Here is a 14,535-nt window from a genome sequence, read left to right on the forward strand (position 1 = left end):
CTTTGGTTTGATTGTTTGAAAGAAGAGAAGAGATAATTTTTTTTTTGGTGGGGAGAGGGAGGTTGATGAATTAAAGAGAGTTCCTTGTAGACTGGCTTAACTCTTTACTAATGGTATTGGTATTGTTACAAGGTTGACACGTAAATGCATCCATATTACACAATAATACATCATCATGAATACATCCAAAAAATATGGATGTTAGAGCTGTAACATAAAGAGAGAATATTGAAATGGGATGGAACTAAAAGTGGATTAAGTGGGTTTATCCGGAAAAGAAAAATATTAATGCAATATCAAGCAGGGGGTTTTAACCAAGGTTCTAAAACTCGGGTTTCGACAAGGTTTCGACCAGCCAAAAATTGAGTTCTTCTCAGTTTCGACCATATCTTGGTTGAAACCTTTATGGGGAAACCAAGGTTTCGACCCCAAAACAAGGTTTTTTAGGTCTGATTTTTTGCAGGTTGCCTATTTTTCACATTTTAAACACAATCCATGAATTACATTCACAAAAAAATCACTGAAAATAGTACTTGTGGTTATTGACCCAAGTTTACTAACGTACGCGCTGATGCAATACAGAAACTAAAATGATATTATAAATTTATAATAGTTCACATAATTATAAAGTATTTGAACCATGAATAATACATTGAATCCAAATAAAACATTAAGATGCCCCTCTTCAATTCCATGCGGAGTTTCTTGGTGGGTTTAATCCTTGAGCAGCGTACCACTGAAGATTGCGAAGCCGTTTCTCCGAATGCACAACATACGTATCCCATAACATGTTATGGGACCAATTGGTCTGATAGTCCATTACTGATTGGAAAAAGAAAAGCACAGGGTTGGAATTTAATGTCAAACTCTTTATTGATCTCCCCAGGCCACCTGAGAAGCTTTTTGTCATACAAGGAGATGCCTCCATAAAAACTGCTCTCCTCTTTGAAATGATCCACTTTTCAAGATCTATGAACCCCCAAAAAAAAATGCAAAATCAACAAAACAACACGGCATACAATTTAAACAATTATTGTGGAATAGACTAGAATAGAATGAAAGGAATACCAAGAACAACTTCATTTCTCTTAAATATTTTTTCATCAGATCCTTTTCTCCATTTTGAACCAAAAATCTTTGGAAGGATGAACGACTTTGACCCATAATGGAATTTTAACTAAAAGGAAGAAATAAATAAGGAGAAGAAGATGCAAAAATAAAGAATAGGAGAAGAAGATAGGAATAGAAGATAAGGCTGTCATTGGTTTGAATGGGAAAAAGAAGGTAGGAGTAGAAGATAAGGCTGTGTAGTATGGTTCTGCACCTAAAAGTAAAGATGCATGGTCTGCGAATTATTGGCATCATGTTCAGTTCAACTAAAACCAAGGAAAAAGCATGTTGTGTGGTCACGGTTTTGACCTGCTTTCAATCGAAACTGTCAGTTTCGATCAAAACCAGACCGAAACGCTCGAAACCAGGCCGAGTTAAGGGATTTTTAAAAGTTTCACTCCAACTCGTCTCGAAACCTGTTGAAACCTCGACAACTCGACAATTTCGACAGATTGCGATCGAGTTCTTGATCATTGGTTTTAAATACAAGTGTGGTAATGGGATACAGCTAAATAGAGAGCTGAATCATAATGAAAAAGTCATGGAGATTGATTCAAAGGTAATCAATTAGGTGGAGAATGAGAAGGTTGATGCCTTTTGGCAAATGCAATTGATACTTATCAGTGTTTTTTGCAATGTCCTAGCCAGTCTAGATCAGCTAAAGTAAATTCAATTTTTTAAGGTAAAGATTGGGAGAGGAAGAATAAAGCTCTTAAATGGACACCAACATAAGTCCATGTTCAACCTTTAGCTTCACATAAGAGTTAGAAATGCATTTAGTAGTGATGAGTCATAAATCTCCCCACCAACCAGAGGTCGCCACGTGGATGTGCGGAGACCAAATCCCAGGACCGAGCCAAGCCATCCAAGATCGGGCAGAACGGTTTGCCTAGAGAGAGGCGACATTTCATTTCTTGCCTGGCCGAGCACCTAAGCCTAGCACCCAGTGTGCGGCGCTACACCGGCGTGGAGCAAGAAAATGATCTCCCCAACATGGCCAAGTTCCATGGTCGAGGCTCAGGTCTACCGAGCCCTGAGCCGAGCCCACATAAGTCGGCCATAGACTGAGTGCCATGATTCGGCCAAGCTCCTGCAGGGCCAGAGGCAATCTCCATGCCACATACGCCGAGGCCGAGGCCGAGCACGAGGCCACGGCTGTCCAAAGACGATCACTGAGGCCACGGCTATGACCACCCAAGGTCGAGATCGAGGTCGAGCCCTCCCCAGAAGCAACAATAACGGCTCACCCGGGGAATCGGAGCCACATCAACATGCCCCAACAATCGCAGGATAAGAATCGAGCTACGATCCCCACCACGATACAGAGTTACACTCCAATAAGGACTCTTACCTTGGTGAGAGTCTGACCCCGGAAAATAACTCTCTACTCCGCCCCGCGTGGAAGAATCCTACCAACAAAGGACTCTTACCATACAAGGACTCCTCCGACCGCCTCACCTCATTCTATAAATACTCAGGTATGAAGCTCAAACGCTCATCTCACTTTTACTAGCTGTTATGCTGTTGCACTGGAGACCTGACTCGAGCGTCAGAGAATCCTAGGCCGGAGCCACACCGGCTCTCTTGCGCTTACTCGGTTTTTGTAGGCTCTTCGGTGGGCGAACCGGGCGACGGAGGTTTTCACACGCAACAAGTATATTACTCAAAACTAGTTTACTTTCCTTATGTACAAGGCCTTCATTTGAGTTGCAAATATAGCCAAGCTATCACTTATATGTAACTGCTAAATGCTAAAGTCCAGCGACTGAGTGAAACACGTGAATATTAGACCCATAATTCCTAGACAGAATTCTTCTAGCCTTGATAGAAAAAGCTATGATCCTCAACATCATTACAGAAACAAGCATACAAGGCATGTCATGAGTGTATACCTGTGCATTGGAATCTCACTCAGAAAATGTGTTTGACAGTCCATAGCTCTGCATAATTATACACTTGAGGTATTGGATTCTAGCTCCATCTCTAAACCTCATACAAAATACTTGGAGGTGGGTAATGACTATTAAAATTCAGCATAGACAACATTTCCCACAAAAAAAGTGGATGTGAACAAAGAAAACTTGGAAAATATTAAGCTACTGCAAGACCAATGAGACAAAAGAAAAGAATCTTTGAGCAACTAAGTTGAAAAACCAAAATTCATCATTGCATTAAATGAAGAACAATCACACTTTGCACTAGGTTGTTTAAAGAGTAATGACATTGAGAAGAAGACAGTTTTCACCCTTGCTAACATAGAGAATTTGGTGAGGGAATCACCTCCAACCATGCATAGTCTTCTTCCTTTATCAATTATGCCTGCTCCATCTGCAATTTCTGCAACAGTAGTCAATAATTCAGTCCACTACTCTCTTTGTAGCACAGAAATAGAATCTTCTCAAGAGTTTTAGTTATAGGCTACTTACGGAAGCTAGAATAAGGATATTCATGGTAGAAGGTACATGTCCTACTAGCAGCTTCTTGGAAAGAAGGTGTGACAATGTCAAACACCGCACATGCGGATATTGCAGTGAAACAATGGATATTACCTCTAGATTTGGGGTACAAGACAGAGGTGCCACATGATGCTGTTTTAACTTTGTCCACTGCCAGTTTTGCCAGTCTAACTGTCGAGGACAAGGGGAAGTTTTGTCATAATTCACCTAATCATCGACATGAATAGTTTCAAAAGCAAGTCATATGAGCTACTAGATATTGTTGCAAGCCTGTGATGGCCATGAATCTCCAGACCCCAAGATAAGGACCTTTGAAGAGGTAATTAACCAACAGTAAAAAAGCATTGATGCAATCATTGATTTGAACCATTTGTTATATGTGCCATAGGTAAGAGTCACACCAAAAGGACAGTTGCACTGCTTCATACTTCCTTTTGTTTGGCCAGTCCAAAAGGATAAGTGCAGAATACTCTACATAGGTTAGTCTGGAGGTAGTGTTAATGATATGTATGACCAATCTATGGGTAAACAAACTAGCCAGTATCTAACAAGTTCACTACCAGGAAAACACCAAAAAGCAAAAGAGTTTATCTTTAAGCCTCTGTTTTTAGAGTTTCACGGCATCCAAGTCTCTGAGTAAACTATAAAGCTGACTTTGGATCTTGAGAACTCAAACTTAAGAGATTTTAGGATAGACAACTAACAGATTACGATAAGGTCGCATCTGAGCTGGTAGTTTATTTGAATTGAAGCTCCACAAATTTAGGCGGAAGATTCAACTCCTATGTAATGTAAGACCAGATTAAGAGTAATCTAGTCCCAAATAACCCACTATAGTCAAGTAAACAACCAACAAATAACCCCAATAGCAGGGTGCATACTAGGGCCGAAATTAAGCTTTAGGATTCAACTAGAACTCAGAGTTTACAGCCAAGAACATGGACTGCAATAGGGAACGAGTACATGCCTAGATAGGCTGAACCAAGTATCCAAACTAGGGATGATTTGAATGGTTAGATCACAATTATCCAACAGGTCATGAAATTATTTTTGAACTCTAGGGTTCAACGATAAGAGAATAACGAAGGGGAAATTGGAGGTTTCGAGCCAATATTGGCTTGCAGTCACCGTTGAACCCTAAATCAGGAGGATTTCCATGATTTCACACCTGGTATGGTCTTCCATTGAAGAAGATTAGACCATACCATATCAGAGATCAAGAGAGACAGCGAAAGAGAGAGAGGGTACCTGGATCTCAGAGCATTGATTGCTTCTGCAGTGAAGATGATGAGTGTCGATTGCTTTTGCAGGTCTCCCTTCTCCTGTGGTTTCCCTTGAGCTCCTAAGGCTGAAGACGATGAGTTGTAATGTCGTTGCTTCAAGATTTTAGGGCTCTATTTTTTCAAAACACGGGTAACAGTTTTCAAGTTTGGACCACAAAGTGGTAATAACAAGAAAAAGTTGTTATTACAGAAATTCTTTTTTGCATAAACTGTTATAAATTTTAATTTATGATAACAGAAACACTTGAAACAAAATAGATTTATCAAACGCTTTTTCTTTGCCATTTGTGTGCTGAGAACATTATTGACACAGAAACAACAGAAACAACACGTTGTAAAAAACCTACAGTTTAAGGACTATGGAGAGAATAGGAACAAGGAAAGCAAGACGGGAGAGGGCCAAGAGGGCGGAGGTGTAGATGGGTTTTTAATTTGATGACTCTAAACTTGATTCGTTATCATTTACGGTTCCCTGACCGGTGTGGTTCCCTAGTGCCTCTCACAAGCGGGGGGTGGGACCCACTCGGGGCACCTGACCGAACACTCTGCCTAGGTAGAGTCCACCCTCCTCTTGTGAGAGGGACAAGGGAACCGCACCGGTTAGGGAACCGTAGACGAAAAAAATTCCTCTAAACTCTAAAGCAAAGAACCGAAAACTTAGAATTGCCAGTTGTCTGCTAGAGAGAAAGCGGTGAAAGCTCCAAAGAAGCCTATCCTGCCTTCTCATCATCCCCTTGATTTCTCCCGTACGAGAGATCTTCTTTATTATATTTTAGGGTTTACAGATTCACCGAAAGCTCAAGAAGGGTGGGAGGATTCTCCTTTCAGGCTTTCAGCATTTATTTTTTTGTTCTAACGATCTATTGCAGTCAATCTATCATCCAACAATACTTCGAATCCGATCGATACACCGAAAGAATGAGTAGGTTAGGTAAAAGGGCGAGGACAACCTCTGAGAAGTCAGTCCTGTGGCTTTATCAGCGAGAGGTCGGCGAGCTATCGCCACGAACCTTCGTTCATACAGCCGGGGCCTCCGAGGTAATCTCATGGATATATGCAGTCGCCCTCTCTCTTTCAATTCTTTCCCCTATTTGATGTTGTGGTCAATTTGTTTTAATGGTACTGTAGTCGTCTCTTTCATCAATCGTGTATCAAATTTTTTTTTGTTGCTTATATTAAATGTCTGGTGTGTTTGTTACTTTTTGGATGGAAGTATGGATGTCCGGCTTTCATGCTCTGATTACTTTTGGGATTTCTGTCCAAAGTCCAAACTTACCCCAAGAGAGTCATTAAGAAAGTGCAAAAAAGATTGGCCTTTCAACGACTGAATATATAGTGTTATGCTTCTCATTGACGATCCAGCCGTTCCCTCCCCTTCCATATGGACTAACAGTGGAATAAAAAGTGGTAAAAGGAGCAGCTTTCATTGTATGATGAATTGATGAGTTAGACATCTTATCTCGGAGTATGGGATAATCAGTTAATCACACAACTCAGTGCAGTTGATAAGTTGTTCAAGAAGAGGGAAGTCGGATCAAATGGCTGATGATGTCCCATCATGCACTTTTGGGCATAAGATGGACCGGTGCAAGGTTGATTTATGGGTGTTTGTTTAATGCAGAACAAGGAAATAGGCTTTGTAAATATTAAGCAACGGAGGGATAGGGCTGTCGTGGTCTTTGTTGGAAGTTCAGTGTCAATGTAAGTTATAAACAGAATTTAAGAAGTCAGCATAACATGGTAGAAAGGATCCGGTCCGGTCCATACAGAAGAAGCAAAGAAAGCACTGGAAGGTAGTGCCTTATCTGAAAGGGAGCTATGGAGAATAAGCTACCTTAACCTGTCCGGGATCCCACAACTCCCTGTTTAGCAAGTCTGTCGGCAATCTTATTTAAGACAAGAATCTAGCATGCCTTGAGAGACATGTGAATTTCTAATGCCCACAATCCACCAACATTACCCGATGAACATTCCTGGAGCCATTCTCATCACTTATGATTCATATAATGTCTTTGAGATAGCACACCTCAAGCCAAACGATAAGAAAATTGGTAAGATGATCATCTTTCCCTTTCGGTTTGGAACAGGCATTTTTCACATTATCCTCGTTATTTCTAATTGCTCCTCATATCCCTAAAAGCCATAGATTTCCAAGGGGAGAACCATCAGAATTAAGGTTGAGAAAGTCCAACAGGTGAGTGTGTCCATTGTGGAGCACCACCCTGCATAAGTGGCATGGGAAACAGTAACAACTGCCAATGTGGTGAATTAAGTTCTGCCCCCTTTAAATGTCAGATTAGCTTCTAGCCAGTTAACAACTCTAGTATTGATACTGCATTTCACACTCATAAAGGAGATTGGTTGGAATAGTATTACGATTTTGCTTTTAGTTGTGTGTGTTTCTTTTACCTAGGTTGGATTCTCTTGAAACTTGGATTTAGGAGGGAGTTGAGGAGGATTTGAAGCCTCCCAGCGAAGGGAGTCTTCACCTCTGAATCCATCTTTGTGGACTAGTGCATGTACTAAAAATAACAACCAAGTAATAAGGAAAATGTTAAGGGCATGAACACTGTGCAAGTCTGCTAAATATAACAGCCGTAGTAGCAAGGAAAATGCTAAGGTGCGACACAAACAATTAGGATCCTATGTTAGAGTGGGACCGACCTATGTACAGAGGGACCTGCTGTACAGATAAATGACATTGTGTTTGCTTAGGCAGCAAAGCACTCCCAGAGACACAAGTTGGGCCACTCTTTTGCAAGGGGCCTGATAAACACACAACAAAGGGGGGAAAGAGAGACACAAGTTGGGCCACTCTTTTGCAAGGGGCCTGATAAACACACAACAAAGGGGGGAAAGAAAAGAAGAAGGGAAGGAGGAGGAGGAGGAGGAAGACCAACTTGTTGCTACAAGCTTCCGGCCACCAGAAAAAAAGAGAAGAAAAAGGAAAAAGGGAGAAAGAAGGAATAAAAACAATGGTTGCCATTACAAGCTTCCGATGCCTACCTGATCACCCACTGAAGTTCCTGTTGGTGGCTGTTGCAACCATAGTTCAAGGTTTTGCTGAAGTATCATGAAATATTTCGGTTTCGACAGATGTTGAAATGTAAGCTTGAAAGATACATAAAAGATTTCCGATTTTCGGTCCAAATTTCGATGTTTTTGTGAAATGTATCATTTCAGTATCGTTTCGACTGAAACGATACATTACTTCCTTATGTATAAAAGTAAGGTTTCAAATGAAATGGGTCGAATTCATTTACTTTGCTGGTTTTTCCTCTAACGACCTTGCAAACCTTTTTTTTTTGGTGTGTGATTTTTGGCCAAATCACTCCCATACAAGCTTGGAACAAGTTGCTGGGCAGTGTAATTGAATTATGTGTGTTCTAATACTAAATTTTGTATGGAATAGACCGTATTAGAGAATGTAAATAGCAATGTACAACGTATACTGCCAACCTAGGGTCTGAAGTCAAACTGCCATTTTGGGTGTTTTTTTTTAATCCAACAGTTCTACTATCTTTAGAGGGTCTAAAATAGGGTTCCTAAAAGATTAGGAATATAATTTGGAAATTTGGGCCTCGAAACCAACCACCGAAATCTTCCAGGGTTTGATTGAAATTTCGCGGTTTTGTGAAATATTTTGATTTCAAGCCTTGTCAAAACCAGCTTGAAACCGAAACCTGGAACTAGGGTTTAACCAAGTTTCTGCTGCTCCCTCATCTCAAAAGTCAAAACAACTACAAGCCCGGAGTAGGTTCTTGGTTGAATTTTTGTTAGGCTTTTAATGTGTTTATATATGTGTTCTCATACATTATATTATGGGATTGAGTTCTCTATCTGGGAGCGTAGCGTATGCTAGCGCCCCTTGAGTCTATCTCTCTCCTCTCACTACAGGGGGCAGATATGTCATTTCATAGGGGAAGAGATAGATAGACAGGGAGGCGTAGTGTACGCTACGCTCTTGGACAGGGAACATTATCCCTTATATTATATACAATTATACATTTCCCCTTAAGTACTGCTTACTTTTCCTCAACAACGGCAGTCCTGCTCACCTATGAGTGAATATTTTTTGAAGGCGGTTTTACTGGGGGCAGTTTTGTACTTTCGAGGAATTAGGAATTTTCTATATTGTAGTGCGTCTTAAAACCCTATATATAGCGTGTGATCTCGCAAGGAGGTGGGTGTGAGGGTTTGTAATTTCTTCATCAGAATAGTGGAAGCTCTGATTTATCGCTCTACCATGGAAGTAGCCCATCTTGGGTGAACCACCTAAAATCGTTGTGTTTTGTGCGTGTGTGTGATTTCTTTTTGTTTTTCTTTTGCTATCGTTATTTTTTTGCGTTGGTAATTCCTAACATCACTTAACCTTGTTACCTTTATATTAGTCATCTATTGTAGGACTACCCCCAAAGCCTTCAAAACTAAGCACCCGCCTAGGTGTTGCTTTGGCATCCTGGCAGCAGGCAAGTGCCTTGGCAACCATAGTTCTTAGTACGATAACACAGCCTTATCCCAACTAAATGGGGTTGGCTACCTGGATCCTTACCCTCCAATCAGCTCTATTCGAGGTCATACTTGATACAATGTCCAAGCTATTTATGCCTTTCCTCACCACTTCACCCAGAGTCATTTTAGTTCTGCCCTTGGCTCTTTTAGCTCCTTCGATGTGGATAAAAGCACTCTTCCGCACTAGAACACTAAAGGCCTTCGTTGAACATGACCATGCCACCTCAAACGACTTTCTCGTAGCTTATCATTTATTGGAGCTACTCTCAAATCAGCTCTAATTTGGTTATTCTTTACTTTATCCGTCCTAGTTTTGCCACACGCTCATCTCAACATTCTCATCTCAGTTGCACTGAGTTTATCTATATGATGCTTCTTAACAGCTCAACATTCTGCATCATACATAATAGCTGGTCGTACGCCGGTCCTATAAAATTTTCCTTTTAAGTTATTAAGGAATACGTAGCCACATAGGTCACACATCACACTGGACACAACTCTGTGCTTCATCCATCCTATTTTAATTCTCTGTGGAACATCATCCTCTATATTACCTTCTTTATTTGTGATTGAGCCTAGATATCTAAAATCATAGTTGTCAAAGTGCTAGGCAACCTAGGTGTTGGGAGGAGGGAACTAAGATGACACCAACAAGGCGCCCATCCAAAAAAAAGGGCGCTTGGATGCTTAGGCGACGCTTTGACAACCTTTTACCTAAAATAATTACTTTGCGGAATCTCCCTCCCATCAATTTTCATTGCCTCATTATCCGCCCTAGTATAACTAAAGTTACACACCATATACTCCGTTTTCATTCTACTTATCTTAAAACCTTTTGATTCCAGGGTTGATCTTCATAATTCCAACTTGGCGTTAATCTCTACTTTTGTCTCATCCACCAAAACAATATCATCAGCTAAAAGCATACACCGAGGAACCTGACATCTTGAATATCTCTGGTTACATCACCATGATAAGCGCAAACAAAGGCTTAAAGCTGATCCTTGATGTTCCCTAATTGTAATTGGGAATTCACTACCTTGGCCCCTACAGTTCTTACACTGGTCACCACACCATTATACATTGTTTAACTATGCCTACATATTTATTTGAAACACTTATCTTATCTAGTAATTGCCAGGTCGACTCTCTAGAAACTCTGTCATAAGCTCTTTTTTTTAGGTCAATAAAGACCATATGGAGATCCTTCTTGCAATCTCTGAATCTTTCCTTGGACTATAGTTCTTAGTACTCCCCTAATATACGTTAGACCATAATACACAGCACCCGGGCTCATATCTATTCTAATTGATTTGGGCAATTCTACCCCTAGCCAAACAAAAGGTATTAGCTTGGGAAATTAGTCAGAAAAATCAAGAAAAAATCCCTGTTCTCCATCCCTATAATTGTGACATGTTCTTTAGTGATGTTGACTCATGAACCTATACCTTCATCTAATATATATCTGCAATTAGCAAAGGAAGTTTGTCACTGGATCTTTCATTTCTTTAGCTCACTCATTATTCTGGAGGGAACAGCTCAACCAACTTGTCTGGTGATAATGGTATGGTGAAGAGGTGCCAACAACATTAAGTTCCACATATGGACATGATAGAGCTAATTGACACGCTTTTCTCGTGTAGATACGGACAAAAAGTGATGCATTTCTATGGTGTTAATTAGATTTAAAAAGCCAAAACTACAGGACAAAATCACAGTGAACAAGAATAAACCAGAATTAGGAGAAATTAAATAAAGGGAAAATTACAAGATTAGCAACAATTGGGTTTCACATTACTAAAGTAACCAGTCAAACTTTCCTTTAACCATATTACCCATTATAAAGATCGACATTACAAAACTAACCAAAACAGTGTTTTCCTTTCACTTCACTGTGGTTGATGACATTTTTACCCTCACTTTCTTCTTCCCTCTCTTTGCAATCGTTACCTTTACCTCCTAATTGAACACCACCGTTAAATTTTCCGACTCACCGCTGCAAATCCGCGTTGATAGGAAACCCAGGAAACCCAACAACCATGATATTCAGAAACTATTCAGCTTCAGCCCACCAACAACGTTCATAAAGGATTTCTGGTGAGAGCGAGAGAGCAGAGGAAAGAGGATTGATCTAAGTCATCTCTAACCCTAGGAAAGCCATAAAAGTCAAAATAGTTCTCTCCAGAAGGTCCTACTAAATCAGCAGGTTCTAGCATTAAATACTGTGACAACCAAATTAATAATCCACAATGCCTCTCTTTAACGACATTTGCTTCCCTTCTTACGATAAATGCGTAACATTTCCCTTTCAATCCATTGCCCAAATCACCAAAGCTATCTCTTTTCTGCATCCGTCACCGGAGTTTCGATCTCTTCAGAACTTTTCCTCTAGAAAGTAGAAAATTGATTTCTGTTTAGTTTTTCCAGCTATTCGAATGCAAAGCAACACAACGACTAGGGATGATACCAGTGAAATTGAGACAAGCGGAGTTCACGTTTAAGGGAAAATAAAAAACGAAAAGAAATTTGGATTCTAACATTAAGATCTGAGATCGCATGGTATCTCTAAATATGCCTTGATTTTAACCGTCACCTCCTCACCTTGTCTTCTTATCTTATACTCAGAAAGGAGTTCTAAAAGTAAAACCCATTATCAGAGAAATGGATTGTCACTTGTATGAAAATCCTTACTTTGATTCCACCTACTGGGATGTTCAGTATCATATCACCCATAACCCAGAAATCTTATAATGTTGGAGGTGCAGGAGAAGACTTGAAGTCCGGTGAAGGGCAGTGTGAGCGATGCAGCACCAGTTTCAGGGAAAGGGATCGCCCACGGAGAGAGAGAGATCGGTGCAATTTTAGGGACAAAATTGTCCAATGCGTAGGAGGTTATGTATAAAGGTCACTGTTTTGGCTATTTTTGTTTCATAGCTAATCTTGTAATTTTCCCTTAAATAAAAGGCAATCAAGGAGTCGGATCAAATCTGAAAGCTGGTCCTAGGTTGCCGATAGCCTACAGAAACTATTCCCAAATTCCAAGAAGATCCAACGTTTGGATCTGAGATGGCAGAATAGGGCAGAAAATATAAAACTAGAAAAATCACAGATTTAGGTCAGAGAGATTCCTGTAACTTCAGATCAGCAAGGCTGATTGTTTTTAACTTCTGGTCGAATGAAGTTTGTGTAGAGAAGAAATTACTCTCAAAGTTTGATTCAGATCCTGCGGTTAGATCTGCTGTTATGGCAGGTCTTTGCTTCACTCAAGAAACTAAGAAAACAGGGTATCACAGTCCTCAACATAGAAAAAACAGGGTCTGAATTGAGAGTGATGTTGGAGATAACAACAGTAATATAGTCCAGAATTCTAGATAAGAAACAACCCAATCTCAAAATCAAACTCCCCAGAATGCTAACAGGCCACACAGAGAACTTACTGGTTTGCAGAGAAAAGAGAACTAACAACCAAAATAGAAGTAAGGAAGGAATGGGATATGACCAGGGCTTAACTTTCAATCATCTCTTGGCTTCACCACCAAGAGAAGCTTTTGCTTCACTACCGGAGCTGTTCAGTTTCACCACTGAAGGAAACACAATTTATTAAGCAGTAAAATTTGTTGGCCAGTCATGGTAGTTAGGAATGAAATCCTCAAGGCATGGTTCTTTCTCCTTGAAGAACTTGGGTGGAATCACAAACTCAATGGGCTCCACCTCAGGATCAACTTCAGACGTGAACGTTCACAAAGTCCTGCATAACAGTATACTCAACATCCCCCATATCAACCTCCCGAGCTCCTTGATTTCTTCAATTTCGCCCTCCTCGGTGTCAGTTGTCTTGTCGAGACATATAAGATTGACATCTTGAGTCTTCTTACCACCTTCATAACCATAGTCAGTAGTCAGTACCATCATTGTCAAGTGGGCATGGTTTGGTCATGTCCTCTACATCATCGTCCTTCATGGTATTAATAACAACCACATTACAGAACTTTGCAAGATGTCCATACTTCTGACAACTAAAGCATTAGTGTTGGTGCTACTGTCCATAGGTGCCTTACCTTTTGTGGTCGGTAGCCGTAGCAGTACCAAAGGGTCGTCCTGTTGGGGTAGCAGCACGAGGCCTATTTTAGACAACACTGACTGTAGACTTTCTGCTGTCCTAACCAGCTTGAAAGCCAAATTGTCTCTAGGAAGCTTTGGTAACTCCGCTGATTGTAGAGATTTCTAGAAGCAACCCTGGAGGTCGTAGATATCCGTTTCCTGGATCTCCTTTTGGATTTCCATAGTCAGTCCTAGAATCAATCTCAAACCAGTAAAGCCAACGAGAGATCAATCACAATAGGATCACATACAGGGACCAACCAATATTAGAAACATAAATCTCTTAACAGTTTTTGTAAACATAATGAAAGAAGATGAAAGAAGAAATAAAAAGGATATGACCAAAGCTTCACCACCTGGCCTGCAGTAAAATGGTGCCAAGTCGTGGAAACTTCTAGTTTCAGTGAGAGTTTTTGGTGTTGGACACACTATGGGCAGCATGAAGGAGCACTTCTTCAAGCTAATATAATGCTTAAAAAAAGGGGCGTACCCAGTGCGCGAGGCTCCCGCCTCTGTGGGGTCTGGGGAGGGTCATAATGTACGTCTAGACTCAAACCCATGACCACTTGGTCATAATGGAGCAACCTTACCATGGCATCAAGTTGATATAATGCTTCTCTGTTCGAAATACACGCGTCATGTGCCTCAAGTGGTCTAGATGGTCTTCCTTCCTTTGGTTGTATCTCAAAATGTTATCAAAGTACAAATGAAAGTTCAATGAAGGGGTGTAATATCCGAGTCCTCACATACCGGAATGTGCTGGGTACGATGGTGAGACCAAAAAACATAACTTTCCATTCATCAGTGCAATGATCTTTTCCAAGATAGAGAACCGGTGCTTGATGGTGATCTTATTTATAGCTCTGCTGTCCACAAACATATGCCTCATCCCGTCCTCCTTTGGTGTGAGGAGGGCTAGTATTGCACATGGGCTCATACTCTCTTGTATAGAACCCTTTTTCAAAAGGTCATGGACTTGTCTAGCATATCATCAAGTCTAGGGATAGGAAAGCGGTACTTGATGGTGATCTTGTTTGTAGCTCTGCTGTCCACACACATATGCCTCATCCTGT

General features: G+C 40.6%; 1 protein-coding gene and 1 long non-coding RNA gene across 2 annotated transcripts in view; one reads left to right on the forward strand and one right to left on the reverse strand.

Annotated features, from left to right (window-relative positions):
- The first annotated feature begins 5,558 nt into the window (after positions 1 to 5,558).
- LOC122662090 (DDB1- and CUL4-associated factor 8-like) overlaps positions 5,559 to 14,535 on the forward strand; it is a 31,486-nt gene continuing 22,509 nt past the window's right edge. Inside the window, exon 1 of the mRNA XM_043857650.1 lies at positions 5,559 to 5,887. Coding sequence (XP_043713585.1) covers positions 5,768 to 5,887 — 120 coding nt within the window. The 5' untranslated portion in view covers positions 5,559 to 5,767. The remainder of the gene's footprint in view (positions 5,888 to 14,535) is intronic.
- Positions 9,888 to 10,586, reverse strand: LOC122662092. Its single transcript, XR_006332971.1, has 2 exons — positions 10,076 to 10,586; positions 9,888 to 9,944 (listed from the first exon to the last, which is right to left on the reverse strand). It is a non-coding gene; the product is annotated as an uncharacterized LOC122662092 (long non-coding RNA).

Source organism: Telopea speciosissima, chromosome 5 (assembly GCF_018873765.1).
Source record: "Telopea speciosissima isolate NSW1024214 ecotype Mountain lineage chromosome 5, Tspe_v1, whole genome shotgun sequence".
Taxonomy (NCBI): Eukaryota; Viridiplantae; Streptophyta; class Magnoliopsida; order Proteales; family Proteaceae; genus Telopea; species Telopea speciosissima.